The sequence below is a fragment of the Amaranthus tricolor genome, chromosome 5 (genome assembly GCF_026212465.1).
Source record: "Amaranthus tricolor cultivar Red isolate AtriRed21 chromosome 5, ASM2621246v1, whole genome shotgun sequence".
In the NCBI taxonomy this organism is placed as follows: domain Eukaryota; kingdom Viridiplantae; phylum Streptophyta; class Magnoliopsida; order Caryophyllales; family Amaranthaceae; genus Amaranthus; species Amaranthus tricolor.
In genome coordinates, this window is record NC_080051.1 from 12,345,608 (window position 1) to 12,369,279 (window position 23,672).

Sequence of the window (23,672 nt, forward strand, 5' to 3'; positions counted from 1 at the left end):
ACATATTATATCATGATATCATCAAAAGTGTTTAGGTTCCAATCCGGCGTGCCGCGTATTTTGAGCCCTTTTTTAAATTAACAAAAATCAATCACAAATTAATTAATTTATGTTTGAATTTATGATTGATTTGATATAAGAAAGATAAAATAAAAATAGTGACTATTATATAGTCTAATAAAAAAAATTTAAATTATTAACATTTTAACATATTACATCTATTTTTATATGTAATTTAATTTTAAAGAGATAGATATTTTGATGCAAAGTATAATACTATCCATGTGCAATTTATCTTAGAATAGATATTATAAAATAATAATACAAAATACAAATTACAATTTGGGAATTTGTATTTTTCCGTTAAAATAAAACTTACACAAAATACACTAAAAACAAACTTGAAGATGAACGTAACGACAACCGTTACTCAGAAACTTGATACTTGTTGTAGGCGTGTAATCACTTTCCTCTTGTAATATTTCCTGCAAAAATGTACTTGGGTTGAGACTTGAAAATTCACAACGAGATACAAACAACACAACCTAACACACCCTTAGTACACTAGTGGAAAAAAACGTATTTGCTGCTTGTCATTTGTTGCGGTTTTCATTAGACGCAACAATAAATTGCAAAAAAAAAAAGAAAAAAAATACTACAAATCCTGCGGTTTTCTGTAGCCCGCAGCATATACTCAAACAAATGCTGCGGTATTTCATAGCCCGGAGCATATATAATCTCAAATTCTGCGGTTGTTTTCAGCCCGCAACAAATAACCTATAGCATTTTACTTCTGAAAATTTTAAAACCCACGTTTCAACCTTCATATATTGTTGTATTCTCCTTAAACCCACGACATTTGCTGTTCTTCAAGTTCTTCAATTTCTTCAAGTTCTTCAAAAATTTCTTCAAAAACCCACGACATTTGCTGTTCAATCTATTCTTCGTGTTTCTTCTTCCTGCTTCTGGTCTTCAATCTCTTCAAGTTGTTCTGTGTTTTTCGTGTTCTTCGTCATTTTGCTTAAACTCTACTGTTACTACATTTGCTTCTTCCTGCTTCTTCTTCCTCATAAACCCACGACATAAGCTTTCTTCATTTGCTCTCTTCTTCATTTGCTCATAAACTCACGACATAATTAAGCACGACATTTGAAGGCCACAAATTTGCTTCCTCATATACTCTGTTCTTCATAAACCCATGAATTTCTTATTTAAGCTTTCAAAACCCACGAATTTTTCTTCATATACCCAAGAATCTTCTCTCTTCAAGTAATGTTCACGAATTAACGGTGTTTTATTATGTTTATTTTTACTTATGTTTGGAAAAAATAATTATGTGTAGTAATTTTGTTTTTCTATTTCATTGTAGGTGACATTGTGATTGTTCTTCATCTACATACACAAGGTAATTTCTAGTGATGCTAATTTTTCATATTTTTAGGGTTTTGGGAGTTTGACATTATTATTTATATTTTGTATAATGAGTTTGATATTTTTCAAAGTTATGTTATTAATTTGTTAATTATTTTGATTTATGTGTATTTTGTTAAAAATGTGGTTTGTTGTTGTACATATGTTTTTAATTTTTAAAATTAGAATATACATATTTTTAGGGTTAAATGATTTTATTTTATTATTTATATTTTGAATATGATTTTATTTATGATGTAGTGATTATATTGAAGTATGAAGTATAGAATATATGTTTGGTTATATAGAATTAGAATATGAAGTATGAAAGATGAAGTATACAATGTTAATTATTCTAAGTGATTTTATTTTAGAACACAATGTAGTGCTTATATTTTTAGGGTTAAATTTGTTTGGTATAAATAAGTATCTATGTGTATTAATCTTGTTTTGAATTAATTAATCACACTAATTAGGATGACAAAAGATTATTCTTGGATGTATGGAAGCATTGAATCGTCAGAATTTATTGATGGCGTATTAGAAATTTGTAGTATTACAGTTGAACATCAAGTTTGGACGGGGGGAGTTGGTTTTTATTGCCCATGTGTCACTTGTGGCAATGCATCAAAGGTAAATAGTGTTGATATCCTTAGGGAGCACATACTTCGACGTGGGTTTAGGCCTCAATATCATGTTTGGGTTTGGCATGGTGAGGAGGGAGTTTACAAAGAGAAAAGTGTTGTGGAGGTGTCAATAATGTAGCTGATGTCAATGAGGATGTAGTAGATCATGTTTATGGGTATGAGACAAATGAAGATAATGTCGATGAGGATGTGGATCGTGTTGATGAGATGATGGAGGGAGTTGAGGATGAATTAGGAAAACGTCCTCGTGTTTTTGACTTGTTGACAGAGGCTTCTCAAAAGCCTTTGGCTGGATGTACAAAGTTCACCAAACTAACAGCAGCGTTGACAATTTTCAACATTAAGTCAAAGTTCAATTGGAGCGACACTAGTTTCACAATGTTATTAAAAGCGTTAGGTGAGATGCTTCCTAAGGGCAATGAACTTTCAAAGTCGACATATTATGCCAAAAAGCTCATGTGTCCTTTCGGCTTAGAGTTCCAGAAGATTCATGCGTGTCCGAATGATTGTGTATTGTATCGGAATGAAAACGAGAACTTAGAAGAGTGTCCTAGGTGTGGCTTATCGCGCTACAAGCGTAAAGGGGCTCGGGATGCTAAAGGGCCCCCGGCTAAGGTATTGTGATATCTTCCAATAATACCTAGATTCAAGCGCTTGTTTTCTATAAAGAAAAATGCGTTAAATTTAAGGTGGCATGCAGATAGGGTGAAGAAAGGTCAATTGCTCAGACATCGATCTAATTCTCTGGAGTGTAAGAGTATTGATAGGTTGCATAAGACTTTTGGGGATGAGGTTCATAATTTAAGGCTCGGACTGTGTACGGATGGAATGAACCCATTCGGCAATCTTAGTTCTCAACATAGTACTTGGCCGGTACTGTTAGCGATCTATAATTTGCCACCTTGGTTGTGTATGAGGCGTAAGTACATTATGCTTTCGCTTCTTATCTCGGGTCCTAAATAACCTGGTAATGACATAGATGTATATCTTGCACCTCTCGTTGATGATTTGAGAAAGATGTGGGATGAAGGCGTTTCCGTGTTTGATGCATATGCTAATGAGGAGTTCACCTTGCGTGCAATGCTTTTATGCACCGTTAATGATTTTCCGGCATATGACAACTTATCCGGGTATAAGAACAAAGGGAAGAAAGCATGCCCAATATGTGTCGATGACATGGAATCCACGTGTATTCCTATGTGCAAACACGTATTCATGCACCATCGAAAGTTCATCCCACAAGATCACCAATATCTTAAGAAGAAGAAGATGTTCAACGGGGAGGTTGAGGACCCGTGTAGCTCGTCGACCATTGACCGGTTATGAGGTTTATGAACAGGTTAAGGGAGTTGAGACTGTATTTGGTAAAACAGGGCAAATGCAAGGGGGTGAAGACCGATTATGGAAAAAAGAATCAATCTTTTGGAAGCTTCCACATTGGAGAGATCTACAGGTTAGGCATTGTCTTGGCGTTATGCATATAGAGAAAGATGTATGCGATGCCATACTCAGGACTCTCATAAACATTCCAGGTAAGAACAAAGGATGATAGGGTTGTGCAAGATTGCTTTGAATGTAAGGGTCTTCGTCCGGAGTTGTGGGCACATGTTAAGGTGAGTTAGAAAAGAAATAGAGCTGATGAAGTTGGTGGCAGTAACAAGGGAAAGGGTGGTAAGAAGTAGATGAGTAATGACAAAGTTTATTTGCCTCTAGCTTGCTACACATTTTCCAAAGTAGAGAAGCGGACATTTTGTGAGTCTTTGTATGGCATTAAGGTTCCGTCTGGGTACTCATCCAACATGAAGAGATTTGTGACCCTAAATAGTGAGCTGAAGTTGGGAAGCATGAAATCTCACGATTGCCATGTAATGATGCAAGTGTTCTTACCAATTGCAATCCATGGAATACTGCCAAAACATGTGAGATATGCTATTACCGAGCTATGTTCGTTCTTCAACACAATTTGTAGTAAAGTTGCAATTTTATGGGTTTTAAAGCTTTTTTGGCACTTTCGCGCATAAAGTAGCTCAAACTTGGTTTGTTTTGCACAAAATTTGGCACACAACACTATTTGGTATATATTATTGTGTTGAAGTGGTTAGAATTGAAAATAATAGTCATATGCTAAAAATTACTTGCTAAGTTGCGATTTTATGGGTTTTTCAGCTTTTTTGGCACTTTCGCGCATAAAGTAGCTCAAACTTGGTTTGTTTTGCACGAAACTTGGCACACAACACTATTTGGTATATATTATTGTGTTGAAGTTGTTAGAATTGAAAATAATAGTCATATGCTAGAAATTACGTGTTAAGTTGCGATTTTGTGGGTTTTAAAGCCTTTTTGGCACTTTCGCGCATAAAGTAGCTCAAACTTGGTTTGTTTTGCACGAAACTTAGCACACAATACTATTTGGTATATATTATTTTGTTGAAGTGGTTAGAATTGAAAATAATAGTCATATGCTAGAAATTACGTGCTAAGTTGCAATTTTATGGGTTTTTAAGCTTTTTTGGCACTAACATCTATTTTCTCTTAGTGCTTTCGACAAGCTGATAATACCGTTGATTGCGGCTACTACACTCTCAAATACATGGACGATATCTTACAATCCGTGAAGGAGGTTGGAGTCGAAAACATTGACGCCGTAAGTATTTGTTACGTTCTTAAATTATAATATTATATATTTACTATTAGTAAAATCTAATGTTTATGTATCATTTAATTTAATATTATATTATAGGCTTTATACGAAATTCCAAGGGAAACACACCCTTTGAGAGATGAAGAAAATCGCCAATTGAAAGACAAGATTGCCGCGTATCTTGCTAATTTTTGTTCTTGGTAAATAACGTAATTAGTTTACATTTAGGACTTTAATTTGTATATGTACATATTATTATATATACGATCGAAAGTTTACAAAAAGATTATTGGTGATAATTGGTGATTATCATTGGATTATTGGATTAATCATTGTTTATATTGTACATTATTGGATTATTTATTAGTATTAAACGAAAATAGCAAAAAAAAAAATTATAATATATATGCTGTGGGCCTCCATAAAACCGCAGCATATAGTGCAAAACTATATGCTGCGGTTTTGTGGAGACCCGCAGCATACAGTCTTCTACTATATGCTGCGGTTTTAAGGAGGCCCGCAGCATATGGTTGTAGCATTTACAATAGGCTATTTGCTGCTATCACTAATGGTTGGGGCCAAAACTGTAGCATATTATAGCCAAAAAACCGCAGCAAATGAGGTTTTTCCACAAGTGGTACTTAGGTTATGTCACTTAATGACAAAGTGTTTGATGAATTATAAACTTTGAAAATGCTAATAAGAAGTTTATAACTCTTCTTGAAAGAACACAAGTAAGAGAGAAAGCAAATATAAAGAATTCAAAAATTAGGTGTGTGTAACATCCTTCCCCAACCCCCTATTTATACTAGTTCAAGTATAATAAAGGGTCATGGCAGATTCAATCGCCCATTAATGATCAACCATAATGACCACCAATCAATACCATTATAACTATGTTATTCATGAGCATTATTCTTCCTCATTTAGCCTTTGTAATATCAGATTTGATATGGAATAAGAGAAGAAATCCAATGCACTTAATTCAAAGAAAACCTAAAGTCATAACGGTCTAATCAAAGCCTAAAGCTGAGTTGACTTTAGTTCCATACCAAGAAAGCCAACTCGGCTTTTCCTGCTGGACATAATCATTTTCCAGTACCTAAAGCTGAGTCGGCTTTAGGCACTATTCCAGAAAAGCCGAGCCGGATTTTCTTGCTGACTCGGTTTTCCAATTTGCCTTTTGTCCTATCCTTTAAACCACTTTTGGACCTTGTATTTTTAATATATTTTTCCCACTACTATTTGTAGTACTTGGTGATAATTTCTTATAGGATTTAATATACACTAAATTTTCAACAATCCTCCCATAATTAGAGTATATTAAAACCTCTTTCTCAATTACAAAACAAATTTTATAATTCCATTTCATGCATCAACGCTAATGTCCCTACAGATTGAATTAACGCCTAGTACAACACACTTTACAAGTGATCGAGCCAGAATTGATATCCATTCGGATTTTAATTAAATAACCCTTCCAACCACTCAAAAATGAAGTACACACAAAATAAAAAACAACAATTCATTAAGCTGACACATTATAAGGCCGTGTCCGTATCTTATTCATAAGTTTATCATAGTCGGTATGCCAATCTTGGTTACTTGAAGCGACCACGCTTCAAACTTATATAGGTAGGTTCTCATCAAGAATAAAACATATCCCCATGAAACAGATACAACATCAAGAACTCTTCAACTCTTAATCTTGAGAACTTTTAATGGATGACTACCTCGTTCATCACGGTCCAAAGCAATGATAGGTCATTAGAACTTGTTGCTTACAAAAATCAAAAGGAATTTTACAACATTGAATTCAAGACACGATGTTACTTATGTGTGAATCGGGCTTTTCCAAATGATTTTTATTGACATAATCTGATTTCAATTGACGTTTGTTCCATTGAATTCCTACTCATGGCTTTCGTAAAAGAATCAGCCACATTGAACTTAGTGTTTTGTTATGACCGCATTAATGATAAGTCCTTGCACTAGGCTGTGCCTCAGAGCAGTATGACGAGACTTACCATTATACACTTGACTATAAGCCCTACTAAAGCTGTCATGCAATCTGCATGAATTGCCACCGGTGAAATTGGCTTAGGTACCAAAGGTATCTCAAACATGAGATTCCTTAACCACTAAGCTTCACTTGATGCTGAGGCAAGATCTATGAATTCTGCTGACATAGTAGAATCAGCTATACATGTTTGTTTCTTAGAGGACCATGAGAAGACACCTCCCCCATAAATAAACACCCAACCACTAGTGGAAGAATCATTCTCTTCATTAGTGATCCAACTAGCATCGGAGTAACCTTCCAAAATAAGAGGTTCTCCACTATATGCAATACCATAATCCTTAGTATGCAACAAGTATCTTAATACTCTCCTTATCACCATGCAATGATGGGGATCCGGGCTACTTGTAAATCTACTTAGTTTGCCAATCGCAAAAGCTATGTCTTGCCTTATATAGGTCATGGCATACATCGAAGAACAAATGACGTTTGAATACTCCAATTATGAAATAGGTTGTCCGGTATGTTTGGAAAATTTCATACCTGGTTCAATGGGAGTAGAGACCAGTGCCTTATCAAGCATGCTAAACCGCTTAAGTATTTTCTCAACATAGTGAGATTAACTTAGCTTTAATCGCTTACCTTGTCTCATGATCTTAATACCTAAGATCACATCGGCCTCCCCCATATCCTTCATTTGAAAGGTTCTAGAGAAAAAGTCTTTTGCCTCTTGAACTTGTACTAAACTAGTACCAAAGATGAGCATGTCATCTACATATAGATAAATGATAACCCCATTACCATAGCTATCAAGTTTTCTATGCGCACTTATCAGCTTGACTCAACTTCAACTAAGGGAAGAAATTATTTCATCAAATTTTTGATCCCATTGCTTAGGTGCTTATTTAAGTCTATATAAGGATTTAACAAATTTACACACCTTTTGCTCTTGTCCTTCTAAAACAAACCCTTGGGGTTGTTTCATATAAACTTCCTCATCTAATTTCCCATATAGAACTGCGGTTTTAACATCTATTTGATGGATCTCTAGATGATAAATTGTAGCTAAAGCTACCATTAACCGAATAGTCGTTATTCTTGCAAGAGTTGCTTATGTATCAAAATAATCGATACCAAGCTTTTGTCTAAAGCCTTGTGCCACTAAACGGGCATTGAACTTGTCAATAGGACCATCAATCGTCATTTTCTTTCAAAAAATCCACTTGCAATGTATTGGTTTACAAGTAGGAGGAAGATCAATTCAACCCTAGTGATATTTCCCATGATGGATTGCATCTCATCATCAATAGCTTCTATCCAAAAAGCATTATCGTGTGATGCCTTAGCATGTCCGTAAGTCAATGGGCCGCTTTACACATTGAATAAATATGAAACACTAGAAGAAATTTTGCTTCTAGTACCTTCAACAAAAAATACTTCGAAATCCGGTCCAAAACTTTTAGCTTTCCGTTGTCTCTTACTCTGTTTAGGAATAGGATCAACACTTTGTAGTTCATCTAGTTAAAAACTTTCATTGCATCTACAGGTGAATCTAGTTGATTATCATCAACATTGTCATTGGTACAAACTTGTAGATTTCTTTGTCTACTCAATGATGAAAACTATTTTCATTAAAAATTGCATCTCATGACTCAATAATCGAATGAATCGACATGCAGTCATTTTGTTCTATAACATAAAACCTATAAGTTTTGTTATCGGTAGCATAACCTATAAAAATGCATTCAACTTTTCGTTCAATGAGTTTCTTTCTTTTGTTACCGGGCAATCTTACAATAGCCCTACAACCCCAAACTTTAAGATAGCTTAAATTTGGTTTTCTTTTGTACCAAAGCTCATAAGGAGTTTCCTTATTTGTTCTCATTGGAACCCGGTTAAGAATGTGACAAGCCGTCAACATTGCTTCACCCCAAAATCCTTCACTCAAGCCAGAGTAGGATTACATGGAATTAAACATCTCTTATAGAGTACGATTTTTCCTCTTTGCCACACCATTTGATTGTGGTGCGTATTAGGCGGTTGTTTCTTGTATAATACCTATTGAATTAAAATAAGTTGGTTCATAATAATTACCTCCTTTTTCGGTTTTTAACCTTTAAAATTTACTACCAATTTGTAGTTCTATTTCATTTTAGTAAATCTTAAAGTAATTAGAAGCCTCATCTTTTGTATGTAAAAGGTACACATAACAAAACTTGGAAAACTCATCAATAAAGTTATGACATATTTCTTATTTTCTAATGATGGTATAAGAGAAGGAATCCAATGATGGTTAGAAAAAAATAAGTTATTGTTAAATTAGAATAATTAGTTGGAGTGGTGTTAGGCATATATTAACTTAAAAAATTATAAAAGTTAGCGGTAAGTTAATTGTGTTGTGTCGGGGTGATGGTAAGATTACATATTTGAAAATATGTTAATTGAGGGTGGTTTTGAGATTAAAAGGTGTAGTTGATGGTGGTTTTAGGCAAATAATCCTTTTTGAAATGGAGAGATATATACTTAATATTTATCAAGTATCAAGTTCCCATACCAAGCTCTACAGAGTCTATACCAGATTTCGACGTATGCCATTTCCTTGGCATTATAGTTGGGAGGTGTACATAGTAATCAAATAGGTAGGCGCGTTATTGTTGTATTAGCTTATTTATGAATTTTTTTGTTTTGTTTGGTATTACTAATATGCTTATTTTTGAAAGATTATCTTGACAGACTGAGAAGGATCGATATGCTATTTCGGATCAACCACTAGAATGCTATATCCATCTTAGCCACTCTAGCAGTAAATGGCTACTTATGGTGTGTGCTTTTTTTATTTTTTATTTTTTTATTTTTTTGTAATGCATAATATTCTTTTATCACGACTTTCATTACCGTGTTATGTTTGTTCTAGGTTCAACAAATCCTTGAGGATGTTATTAAATTAATTTCTGCGAAAAAATAAATTTGTGGTATTACATTTCTATACTTTACGCTAAGTTAGAGCATATTAATTTGAACTTGTAGGGTTTAAGGTTGTGAAATAACTAAATTCTATACTTCAAGTATGGTTTTAGATACCTTAAATAGATATTTAGAATACGTTAAGTAGGGTTTAGGATACCTCAAATAAAAGAGAGATAATTTTGACATTAAAAATGTAATTAATTTAAACTTGTGACCAATAATAGTCTACGTAGGAGTTGAAACTACTTCTTCTACGCAATTGCATATTGCTTAAATAATTGATCTAATGGACTTAGGATGCTAAATAACTAAATTCTATGAAAAATATGATTAGCAATTTGCAAATGCATTAGTATAATATACATTGGGACCTTAGCCCCTACATGAGGTATACACGTTGGACCCTTGTGGACTGAAAAAGATGGTAAGTTCTACAAGATTGTGTGGGCCAATGCGAGTAAGAAGCTTAAGAATTAAGTCTTACATATTAGTTACAATTGATGATTTTTCAGGATTTACATGCGTTGATTTTTTGAAGGAAAAAGGCGAAGCTTTGAAACCATTTTAAAAGCGTTGCAAAGAAATGCAAACGTTTCTTAATTTTCCAATTATTTCAGTAACTACCTTGGGCGTTGGAAAGTTTCTTGAGTCTCCTTTCTGGCATGGGAACCGGGAGTGAGAAATATTCAAACCCCTTGATAATAGTTTCTACTGTCACACTTATCTGGTCACTTGTAACAGGCTTGTAATGCACTGTTTGGCCTTCTCTGCTTGGCAGCACCACAGCATATGCAACCTCAATTAAGTCGCTACCACCGGCTACACCTAACGGAGGTAGAAAAGGAGAACAAGGAGTCGCCTCCTGAAAATTATGTTTAGTATAATTAGTATCACAATATTAAAATACGTTGCAATTTAAATAGATTCTTATATATTAAAAACTATGTACCTTTAACACGGGTTCGGGTGTTGGCTCAGGATTTTGAGCAATGGGGGTAATGGGCTCGGGGGTTGGATTTTGTGCAACGAAGGTAAACGGCTCGGGTATTGGCTCGACTGGAACCTTAGGATCTTCATGTTAACTTTGCTGATCCTTGGTATTTGCCAAGTAAACATGGGGTAACCTCATTTTCTACAAAAGGGCTATAACCTTTTCCAATACACCCTTCTCAATTTCACTTTTGAAGGCCGCTACATCTTAGGGTGTCATCGTGCTTGATTGAGAAGCGACACACTCTTTGCTAAAGGTCTTCTTTAACCCCCACGCGAACCCCTCCTTTTCCAACTAACTCGCCTTTTATGGTCTTTCCTTAAGACCATATACAATGCATCAACATTGCCTCTATGGGTGAACTCCCCCATTGCTTTTTTTTCCTTCCAGCCCATCTGTTAAAAAAAAAGCGACATAACAATTAGTTTATAGTAAATTAAAGTAAAAAAAAAAAAAACAAATCAAGCATATAATTAACAATTTCAAAACTCACCACACATCAGCAACCTTCTTCGTTCCTTGATCAATAATGGTAAATTTACCACTTGAATCTCGAGAATGAAGTCTGCAATACAAATCTCGCACCAGATCTCCAGCAGGAGTATTAACATATGCAATGGTAGTCGTAGATGAGGCTGTGGGGCTCAGATTGGGGTATAAACCTGCATCCACCCACTCTTTTCTAGCCTAATCATACGTTTTTGGACCTAAGCGATAGTAAAACTTTCTTTTGCTTGCAGATTTAGAAGCTTTGCCACGCTTTTCCTAATTAATCAATAGAAATCAAATGACATATGTTAGTTTAATGATTGAATCAAAAAAAATAAATTAAAACCAAAAGCTAGTATAATGGAATTCTTACAACTTCGTTGGGAGTAGTTTTTTTTGCAACAAATGCTTTCCATTCATTCTTAGATATATGACCCCATGTTTTACAGGGCATCTTTGTAGGTGCTTGGGAAACATTTGATTAATCTCCACCTACGTTTTTTCTTTTTGACCTTCTTGATTATACAGGATTTTTCACGTTTCTTAGAGATCCATCCAGTTACCAGTTTGGATTTGAAATCTCTATATCTTTCAGTAACAGCTGAAAGAAAAACATTCCCATTATTGGGTTTAATGTGAAAAGGATTCTACAACAAAGAATAATTATATTAATTAGTCGTACATGTCAATTAAATTAATTTTAAAATGAAATTAAATGAATAAAAAGAATAAAATTGCTTACCACAATATTATCCCATAAAGAGTTCTATCCAAATCAAGTTAGAGCTACTTAAATTGTGTTAGTACCATAAAAGCTTAAAAAGGCTAAAAAAAGGCAACTTAGCGCGTAATTTCAAAGATATGCCTATTTTTTTCAATTTTAACCATTTCAAAACCATAATATACCAATTAGTTTTTTGTGCCATATTTAATGCAAAATAAATCATGTTTGAACTACATAAAGCGAGTAAGTGCCATAAAAGCTTAAAAGACCTTAAAAACACAACTTGGCACGTCAAGCATATGTTTATTTTTTCAATTCTAACCATTTTCAAAACAACAGTATATACTAATTAGTGTTGTGTGTCAAGTTTACTGTAAAACAAATCAAGTTTGAACTCCTTAAAGCAAGATCTCCTTAGAGATCCATCCAGTTACCAGTTTGGATTTGAAATCTCTACATCTTTCCGCAACAGCTGAAAGAAAAACATTCTCATTATTGGGTTTAATGTGAAAAGGATTCTACAACAAAGAAAAATTATATTAATTATTCATACATTTCAATTAAATTAATTTTAAAAATGAATTTAAATGAATAAAATAGTAAAGTTGCTTACCGCAGTATCATCCCATAAAGAGTTCTTCAAACTCTCTGGAACTTCATTCCATGCGTACAATATGAAAATGTGTACATTATGAAAATCTTACGAATACGTATGCAAATTTGTTTTCCATATTGTCTACGCGATTTGCCACAAGGTTGACCCAAGGCATTTTATTCCATGGTTTCTTTGACTTTGAGGCTTTTCGTAGGACCTCGCCCTTTTCTCTTCTCAGACACCATCTAGATGTTGCCACTGATGTTGGTGGGAACATCCATTTGTAGTTTGTCATTGTCATCTGGATTTGGTGCGACTTCTTTTTAACTGACTCTTACAACAATGCAAAGTAAGGCGCTTAGCAGACAAAAGGAGACCAAGATATCTAAAGGGGAGATCTCCTTTAGGAACATCAATAGAGTTAAGAATTCTATACTTATTCTCCCTTTGAACACCAACAAGATATATAGAGCTTTTATTACTATTAATGTGCAACCCAGAAATCAAAGCAAAAGTATCAATCAAATTCTAAGTCTGACCAAAGATTGAGGATTAGGCTTAGTGAAGATAAGTAAATCATCAACAAACATAATCTCTATAATACCCACTTTTTTTCACTTGGGGTGATACTTAATATCCCCCCTTAAATTTTGATAGGGACAGAGAAAATTATCCATAGAAATGGCAAACAAAAATGGTGACATAGGATCCCCTTTCTATAAACCTTTCTAAGCAAGAATAGTCTTATTAGGTATACCCTTGATCAAATGGAATAAGAGACAGAAGAGATGCACTTCATAATCCAGGATATAAATATAGAAGGAAAACCTAGCTCACTCGAAACATTCTCCAAAAACACCACTCAATGGAATATTAACAGTTATGCTAACAGGGGGAAAGAAAATATCATCATAGAAGAAATCATTCACAGCAACTAGGATATCATGTTTAACAATACGCCAAGACTTTATAAAAAATAAGGAAGAAAAGCCATCTAACCCAGGACTTTTAGTATCATCAATACTGTTCAATACATCCACGACCTTCTCATGTGAAATAGGCTTAGTAAGACTAAGAGCTTGAGCATAGGTAAGTTGAGGGCCAACCATGATAGCTTGGATTTCAATCCCAACACAAGAATCGGCTCTAGAGCCCATCGAACTTTTACAGAAGTCAATAATAAAAGAAACAATCTCCTCCTTATCCACCAATGTTTTTCCATTCCCATCTTTTAAGAAATCAGTCTTGCTACGACTGGTTCTATCGTTCACCATAGTATGTAAATATCGAGTATTAAGGTCCCCCTCCTTAAGCCACTAAAATTTGGATTTTTGCCTCAAAGCACTAATTTCAACAGCTTGTCACTTTTGGAGATGTGAACAAGTCTCTCTCTCAAAGTCAAGGAACCTTCCATCAAAAGGAGCTAACTGACCTTGAACCTCGTTAAGGCTTTTTTGCCACAACTGAATACGCTCATGGACACCCTAAAATTGCTGCATATGTAATTTTAAGCCTCTTCTTAACCCTCTTCAGCTTATGCCACACTCTATCCATATCAAAATCGTTGCACTCGACATTCCAAGACTCAGCAACTAAGGATAACCTTATTGTCAACCTAGTAATTGAGGAACTGAAAAGGCCGTCGTAGACCCCTATCCAGCTCAGCTACTTTACACAACAACGGAGTATGGTCCGAAATAACATGATTATGATACTGCACCACAGTATTTTCCTTCTGATCCAACCGGAGCTCACTCACAAAAGCATGATCAAACCTATAGGTGACCCTACCCTCACCTGAAACATTATTATGCTGCGAAAACCAATGACCGAATGAATGAGGACTAACAAGATGAGAATCCTCAATACACCGAAAAAAGTCCTTCATTTCATAAGCAGAAACATGCCTATTATTAGACCTATAATGCCCATCAAACACAACATTAAAATAACCCATAACACACCAAGGCTCCACTATACTTAAACAAAGATCAACAAGCTCCTTCCAAAGCTCTTTCTTATTAGAGATACTATTCAACCCATGAACCATAGTGAACCAAAAAGAATCTCTACTATGTCTAACAGTGAACCCCACAATGCATGAACTAAAGATATGTCTTAACCACCAAAACCTCCAAATGCTCAGATGCCCAACCCAAGAGAATGCGAACTTTATTATGACATTCTTTATTACTACTCCAACTCTAACCTTTCTCAATCGAAGAAGCAGTTTTATCAATCTGATACCCCTTACCACGAGTTTTAAGTAAAGCAACTAAACATACTTTATTAGAACGAAGCCACGCACCAATGCTTGTAGATTTAGAAGCTGCACTAAGCCTCCTTACATTCCAAGTAGAACAATTCATGGCACAAGGATGGGATTTAAGGGTATCCCAGCACCCTCAACATTTCCACTATTAATGCTATCAGTGCTACCAACTTCACTGCCAAGTAGAACACCCTTAGCCTTCTTCTGATTGGTAGCCTTTACCCATTCCTCTTCCCCATCACAACCACCATCAGTCTCAGGGACAACTGAACTAGGGCCTAGAACTAATTGAGTGGAAACATGTTTAGGAACAGCTACAAATGCATTACTACTCTTAGAAGACTTGTTCAGATCACTTTTATGTCCTAGAACCTGACACTTTTGACAAAAATGTGGGATCCATTCAACAAAGAAGGCTTGATCATAGACCTTGCCCTCCGCTTCCGCTACCATAATGGCTTTGGGAAAGGTTTAAAGACATAAACCTCAACCAAAATACGTGCATAGCTTACTCTATTCTGCGTAGTTGTGCATTCATTAGCAGCAATGGGAACTCTAAGCAAGCTCCCAATCCTACTATGTGACATAACACCCAAAACATAGTGGGTAAGTTTAGCAACTGAACCTACACCATGACTACCTTAAGAATATCACTTTTGAAGTTGAAATTTTCATTCCATTTGCGAATCAAGACTGGCCTCTTACCAAGCATAGCATTCCCTCCATTTAGGATCTCAAAAACAATCAAATCGTCCTTACATCTTACTAAGAAATACCCATTATCATGCAAAATACACGTAAAATCACCAAGATTTGGCCGTTTAGTCTTAAAAAATCTACTAAACACAAACCAAGCTAGGACGAAATCCAACAATAAACATAGCACATATGGCTAACCATTTCGATTTTAAGTTACATACCTCATCTCTATCCAAAATAGCACGAGTTAAACCATTAGAAATAGAGGAAGAGATAAAACTCAAAGCCATACCTTTTGAAATCGAGGGATTATTGGTCGCCTGCCTATTCTTCGAACCACTATTCAAACCATCACCATAAAGCAATTCTAAAGCCTAGCATCATGCTCCTTAATCGCACCGGAAATAGGCGGCAATGAAACAGAAGCCTGCCCCTATTTTTGTCCTCCATCAATATGCTCAAGCCTTGCTTCGAATCGGCTCATTTTCTGCTCCTAATCTTTCCTTCTATTCAAAGACTCAACCAATGAGGTTAGCCGTTGATTCTTCATTTGCATTTCATATGTTTTTGACAAACATTGTGTAATAACCTGAAACTACTAAGCTTAATACTTATAGTGAGCTATTATGTTGATGATATAATCAATTACTGAAATGATTATATCATCCACTAAACATCTATCAAAGAATTTAAATATTAGAGTTAACAACCTTTGAAAGATGTAAAGAAATTTCATAATAAGAATCATTTAAACGATTTAAAATATATAAATTTATGCATAAAATCCGGCAGATTTCCATTTGTAATTCGGTTAAACCAAAAATTTCCTTTTGACTTACATTCACCCGGCAAGTTCAAAATCAACATTTTAAATTAACAACTAGCTAGTGGCACATGCGCCAATCAAGTACTACAATAGTTTTAAATAAAGATTTGCTTTACTTACATTCTTTTATATGACTGGTTGAGATTACATTGTTGATTACTAAGCTTTCAATTGTCGTTGACTTCATCATTCTCAATCTTCTCAAAATCTGTCCCCTACCAGGATAGGTTCAAAGAACAAAACCACATAGTCAACTTATACTAAGTACACATTTAACATAGCTTACATCCTCTCACAATCCAACCAAAAATAATAATTGTACATAAATATAGAGAAAAGGAGAACTTATAACTATATTTACACATAATGACTTGGTATTGCTTTCTGATTATACGCAGACTCTAACCTTCATTTAGGTCATATATCGGCATGTAGTATTAGCCAAACAGACTGAGTTAAATACCCTACTATAAATCCAAATACATATGCAGTAGGATTCATTTATCATATCCTACAAAACATTTATTTTTGCAAAGACAACGCTATATAATTACATTATAAAACCTTTTTCTATATTCTTTATTTTCAGTTTTTTTAAATCAAATATCTTTCCTCTTTCTTTGCCAAAACATTTTCTTTCAAAGTCTAGAAATCATCAATTTTATAGATTGAACTTTCTTTTCTATTATTTTTACTAAAACTTTTTCTTTCAAAGTCTTTAAATCAAAAATATATGGAATGGAATGAACTTTCTTTTCCATCGGGCTAGCTAGGCCCTTCGGATAACTATTAGACAAGGATCCCTAGTGTGCACACCCCACAAAAGGCCAAACCATAGCAGAAGATCTAAGTCCGAGGTGCTGATCAACGTACCCCCCTAACTATTATGTAGTGTCGAGATAATCTCGATGAGGTTCCAATTCCTTGAGACACTACAAGGGTAATCCTAACAGTTAATTTTTCAATAACTATTCTATGATTTCCAGGTTCGACCAACAACTTTCTATATTAGGAAGAACATCTACCCTAATCAAACCAATCTCAACTAAAGTTAAATATATACCTTTGTAATCTTTTTTTCGTAACTATTAAAGATTTATGGTAATAAATCCAACCTTTTCAATTACAGCAAGACGACAACCTCAATTAATATGATTTCTCGATGTAATTCAAATCTTCAATATAAACATATATTTGCTTAATAATAACTAAATTAACTAGCTAATGAGTTTTGTTTTCTTAACTTTGATTTTATGAAACAACAACTATTTATTTAAAATTTAATACAACTAATTCTAATATCTTATTTATTTAAACCACCAATTATTCTTGATCACTAAAGTAACTAATATCAACAAAACTAAAACTCTCCCTTACTTTATTAAAATCAATATTAAGATTCATAATTATATAGTAGAATAACCAAAATCTGAAATTACATACTTAAAATAGACATAACTACCTTCTCCTTAAAAATTAATTCGTAATATAATCACATATCATTCTACTAAGTCATAATCAAATTCTACTACTTATCAATTTCATATACAATTTATTCATATCCATCTCACATTCCCAACTCATACACATATTTCTTAGAATCCAAATTAATCTCTAGTTGACCAACGCTAACCCAACTACATTTTTATATGTCACTTTTAGAGCTGTTCAAAACAAACCCGACCCGAAAATCCGACCCGGAACCGAAAATTATTCGACCCGAAAAAATGTAAGTTTTTTAGGTATACCGAACCGCAATTACCCGAACCGATACTTCACTCGAACCGTTTGATAACCGAAAAGGGCAAAATCGAATTCGAACTGCAACCGAATTTTATATTCGACATATAAACCTTAACCGATGTTACCGGAACTGAACAGTGATCGACCCGAGTCAAATCCGACCCGAATTATGCACATAACCGAATGCAACATGACTAAAACCGATTAAGATCGAATTGTTTTTAACCCGAACTGATACGAACCCGAATCGATTATTAATCGAACTGTTTTTAACCCGAACTGATACCAACCTGAACCGATTGTTAATCGAACTGTTATAAATCCGAATCAATTTTTCGCCTAATTTTAGCAAATTAGGTCTAATTTCAATTTTCTAATTATACATCCACAAAATATAAATATACAAATATTAAGTTTTTAACCCCAAAAATTTACATCCATCACTTATACATCCACCAAATTAACATATACAAATATCAAGTTTTTTACCCCAATTATTTACATCCATCACTTATACATCCACCTAATGAAAATATACAAATATCAAGTTTTTAACCCCAAAAATTAACATTCAATCAGCAACATTCAATCGGATGTGTTGTACATGCTCGGAATCTACCCTGTATCATTATGACTCGCCAATTAAGATTTTATCATTTGTTAGTGTAAGATTCATATGTATCTTGTCTAGGTAAACTAACAATGAAACAAGCGAGCAAATGATTCAAATAATTTTAGTGACCCTGTTCAATCAGACATGTTGTACATGTTCGGAATCTCTCCTGTATAATAATGTTTCGCCCGTTAATATTTTTGAATCTGCCTCATCTACATGTTCATTACATTCTTTAAAGTTTTATACAATGTTAACAATACCATGAAGTTACAATCAATCAGGATTGGAGCATCCATGAGGAGATTTTGTGAAATCATGATAAGGTAAAATCCTTAATCTTTCTTGTTCATCAACATAACCAGGATTAGTGTTAATTTCTGAGAAACAATCCTTAATTCCAAGAAAATCCAAAATTGTTTCAATGAAGAACATATTTGCATCACTCACAATCCTCAAATCACACCTATAAAAATGTCAAAAATACCAAAATTTATTTAGATATATGTAAAATATGAAAATTGATTATTACCAATATAACTAAAATCCAAAATTGTTTGATAAAAATGTCAAAGAAGTGTGTGTGACTTAATGAATAATTTTACTATCAGTCCATCATAATACAAAACCAATGAATTATAAATCTTCGACCGTATCGAAATAAGGGATATTATTATTACCAATATATTTAAAGAGAAAAAAAATTATGCTTACCCTGCAGAATGAGCAGCTTTAATAGCAGGAACAATACGAGGATGAATTGGAGTTCTTTTTAGGACTTCTACAATATCATTTATTGTTACTCCTTGTAAATGCATTTCTTTCATCAATGTGTCCTGAAAATTTGAAGAAAAATTTTTGAGATTATCAGTAAAAAAGAGGAAAATTAATTGGAAAAATTAGTAAAATTCAAATCAAACCCCTTTTTATTGTAAAAACCAAAAATATCCAGAAAAAAAGTAGTAAAATTCAATTCAACCTTCATACAGATGAGAATTGAACTACCAACACAATGAATATAACTAGCAACAGAATTGCAGCCATTAACTAGTATCAGTACATACAGATTGTTCAATTGACAGTACAATGTTTATTCATTACAGTTCATACAGAAATTGAATCACATCCTTCACCAAATTTAATCAAGTTCACAGCCCCCTCATCAAAACTCAGAGCAATTTACTCAAAGCAAAACTCAAAATTCAAAGCAATTTACTCAAAGCAAAACTCATCATTCCTCTCAATCACATCCCTAAAACATGCAAATCAAATGCAATTACCACGCTGCCTAATTACAAAATTAGAACTCAAATGCAAAGCAAAGTTAGATCAAAAGGTAGAAGGAGTTTTACAGTAGAACTTGGTGCCTAATTCCAATTACCAGCTCATTTTGAAAGATAAAGAATGCCAAATTGCTACTAACAGATACAATTGCTACGGTACAGAGAAAAAGAAAAAAACAAGAACTTCGTACCTACGGTACTACAGGCTGCCGGAGATGAACGTGTTCTACCAGCCGGATTGGAGGAGAACAGATGGTGTTGTAAGAGGGCCGCCGGTTTCAGTGAGAGGATGAAGAAGAGAGAGTTGAGTTAGGGTTTATTTGGGCGGGATTTGGGAATGTCAAATGTGAATGACGCTGTTAAGGGAAAGGATGAAGAAAGGAAAGTATAGCCATGTTTTATCAAATAACGATGACGTGGCACGTTCTTGACCGCTGATCTGATATTAGAATTATAATCCAACGGCTAAAACACCTTATCCGTGTGCTATCCAAATAACCAATAACATTTTGTGCAAGTAATGTATTAATTGAGTAATATATTCATCAAATTGGACAATTAGTTATCTTAATCTAAATTAATTTATTTGAGTAATATAAATATTTTATATCAAATATTAAATATTTTTATTATTGAATTTGGTAAAATTGCATAATATAGGCTATTTAATTCAAAGTAACAAAAAAGGTGGAGTACTACTGTACTAGTTTCATTTACTATAAGTCTTTAATAGATCGAATTACGATCAGTGAATTATGATCGATTATTAATAGTCTAATAGCCTATAAATTACTTTAGAGTATTCAATATCAGTATTCAGTAATACTAATAACTAATAAGTAATAGCATTGAGTTAACTGTAAATGATAATCTGTAACTGTAACTATAACTCTATAAGATAGTTTGTATTAGTTTCATTCAGTCCAAATGTCCAATAGGTCTAGTTCCGAACATTATTAAGTTTTAAATTAAATACGATGAATTATTAGCGTAATAGATTTATTATTTTAAAGTATTCAAGGTCACTACTAAGTATAAATACATAATATCATATAAAATGGTTATGATTACTTGATTAATCTAATTCACTTTATTATATATAATAAGTTTCAATTATCAAACTTAGAAAAACATCAATTATCAAACTTAGAAAAACAATCGATTATTAGTGTAATAGAGTAATGTATATTCTAATAGCCTATGAGATAGTTTAGATTATTCTTATTATTCATTCAAACAAATCGAATTTCGATTATCGAGTTTTAATATTTGATCAATTAACAAAAGTAGCAACATGATGCATTATTAAATAATAGTCATATATATATATATATATATATATATATATATATATATATATATATATATATATATATATATATATATATATATATATATATATATATATATATATATATATATATATATATATATATATATATATATATATATATATATATATATAAACTAATTGAAATAAATTGATCTGCCATAAAATGAGCATACATCAATTAAAAACCCGACTATTAGCTTATTTCGATATTGACCCGATCGATAGTTCTCCGTAACCGATAACTACTCGAAAAATAAAGCTCGAACCCGATTTGTGCCCGAAAAAACCGAACTAATGTAAGACCGATGACAACCCGAGCTCGATTGACACGCGACTCGAATTTCAACCGATAACAAACCGGTTTGAACCCGATAATGCGAACACCCGTTGTTAAACCAACCCGTAACCAACCGATCTGACCCGAGTATGACCCGTTGTTGTATACAACCGAAAATTTACCGATTCGAAAACCAACCGAGCCGAATTACACCCGTCTGAAACCGACCCGATAACCCGAATGAACACCTCTAGTCACTTTATATATTATTACACATTCTAACTCCTTATTTAACTCACATTCTCAAATTTGCAACAATAATTCATTATGTAATACTAAGCCCTTAATCAATTATCTAAGGTACCAACACGTAGTCACAGTCAATTTTCTAAATTCATATTCAAGATTATAATAGCAACTCAATTCTTAATCCATTCTTAACACACAACCTAATATTTATCTTTTAAGGTCACAAACGCAATATTATTCTAATTTTAATCCCATAATATACTTGTAACTCCAAAATCACAATCAAGCCAGAAGGTCATAATTAAAATGAACTTGCAATATTAATCCCCATTAGTATATCATTAACACTATCTTACCATCCAAATTTCATTTTCAACTCTTTTATCCAAAACTATCCTTTTATATTATCTTAGTACTTAATACCGAAAACAGTAATATTCGAAATTAGTTATTAATAGCTAAGAGACAATCTTAACATTTCAAACATATCAAGATTCCTTCACCCAATATTTCCATTGAAAACTAACTCATCACAATTAAGTTCATACACTGAAGACCACAATAGTCATGAAGTCTTCTCTAAATTAGCAATTCTTTTTTCATAGACAAAACATTGGTAACTGACTCAAAATTCTTAATCTTAGTCTTCCCATAAATTATTCTGAAATTTCAATTTAAATTCATATCTTTTGATTATCCATTTCAAATCATCTTTAATTTCTAAACCTTTTTCCGATTTTCTAATTCCTTCTAAATATTAAACTCTAAATATTATTTTGTTTAAATTTATTTATAAGCACCAAAATACTATTTTATTATTTTATATTACGAAAAGTAAAATTTTATTATTATATTTACGATTTTGTAAAACGTTGCGTTTTAATTTTCCTTCTTTAAACTAACATTATTACTTATTATTTTAACCATGTAACTTTAATTCCGTTATTTTATACCTAAAAATGAGCCGTATTTTTATTATTAACTTTAAGTATATTTTTAAGCAAAATTTTCAAAGTAAACTATCATATTTTCATGATCAAACTTGCCCATTATTTTAATGTATATTTACCTGTATATACTAAAACAAAAATTTGATAAACCAAAATCCTTTCTATTTAAATCATCATGTTTATTACTTACACAAGCTAACTTTCTTCTACACTCCAATCTCTTAAAGACTCACTTACACACGCCAACTCTTACACATTAAGTTAGACACTCTAAATCATATACATAAGTTAACCTTCTTCCATACACCTACAACTCTTTTTCATTCAATCTTATAAACTAGAAATTGCCAAAAACCATTATAAATACCCTGATAGCCATGAGATCGCTTAGTCCAGCATCATCAAACCTTTCTAACATTCTTTCTTATATTTTCACTTTATTAGCATCTTAATAACTTAATACCTTTGTTATTAAATGAAGAAATTCAAAAAGAAAAAACTTAGAACATTCTAGAGTGATTACTTTGGATACTTAGAGGATCATTATTTTTGGAGTTGGGTATTTATTTTAGGAGCTTGAAAGTACTAGCATTTGGAGCTTATAGCTTGGAGCTCGGAATATTTATTTTAGAGCACTACTTGGAGGATCTTATTTTCTTAATTTTCTAATTTAGTACTTAATACTAATACATGGTGGAACTATGCTATAACTTGTTACCTTACTCTTTATGTGAAATTTTACATTATATTTACTTTATAATATACATAGTATGAAATATGTTGAGTATATTTAGTAAGGAAGTTTGTTTGATGAGATTATGATTAAGATTATATTAAGTATTTATATGCTAAAAGTATTTTTAGTATATTAATTTAGTAAGTTTTGAACAAGTTGAGAACGAAGTTGGGTGAAAAATTATATTCTAGTGAAATTAAGTATAAT

The 23,672-nt window shown here is 33.0% G+C and overlaps 2 protein-coding genes across 2 annotated transcripts; both read right to left on the reverse strand.

Annotated features, from left to right (window-relative positions):
* Positions 1-6,839: 6,839 nt before the first annotated feature.
* Positions 6,840-7,181, reverse strand: LOC130813436 (secreted RxLR effector protein 161-like). The gene has a single exon (XM_057679270.1). The coding sequence runs from the start codon at positions 7,179-7,181 to the stop codon at positions 6,840-6,842; it is 342 nt and encodes a 113-aa protein (XP_057535253.1).
* Positions 7,182-18,913: 11,732 nt separating this feature from the next.
* LOC130813437 (inorganic pyrophosphatase 1-like) lies at positions 18,914-23,147 on the reverse strand. The gene is made up of 4 exons (XM_057679271.1): positions 23,097-23,147; positions 19,625-19,684; positions 19,352-19,473; positions 18,914-19,103 (listed from the first exon to the last, which is right to left on the reverse strand). Exons 1-4 carry the CDS (start codon positions 23,145-23,147, stop codon positions 18,914-18,916), a joined length of 423 nt encoding a protein of 140 aa, XP_057535254.1.
* Positions 23,148-23,672: the final 525 nt, after the last annotated feature.

What these genes read in the sequence shown, in the direction of transcription:
- LOC130813436 (XM_057679270.1), bottom strand. Translation starts at nt 7,181, where the DNA reads ATGACCTATATAAGGCAAGACATAGCTTTTGCGATTGGCAAACTAAGT.
- LOC130813437 (XM_057679271.1), bottom strand. Translation starts at nt 23,147, where the DNA reads ATGTTAGAAAGGTTTGATGATGCTGGACTAAGCGATCTCATGGCTATC. An exon ending in TGGTAGTTCAATTCTCATCT is followed by an intron (nt 19,474 to 19,624) that starts GTATGAAGGTTG and finishes TCAAATTTTCAG; the next exon opens with GACACATTGATGAAAGAAAT. An exon ending in AAAGCTGCTCATTCTGCAGG is followed by an intron (nt 19,104 to 19,351) that starts GTAAGCATAATT and finishes ACATTTTTATAG; the next exon opens with GTGTGATTTGAGGATTGTGA.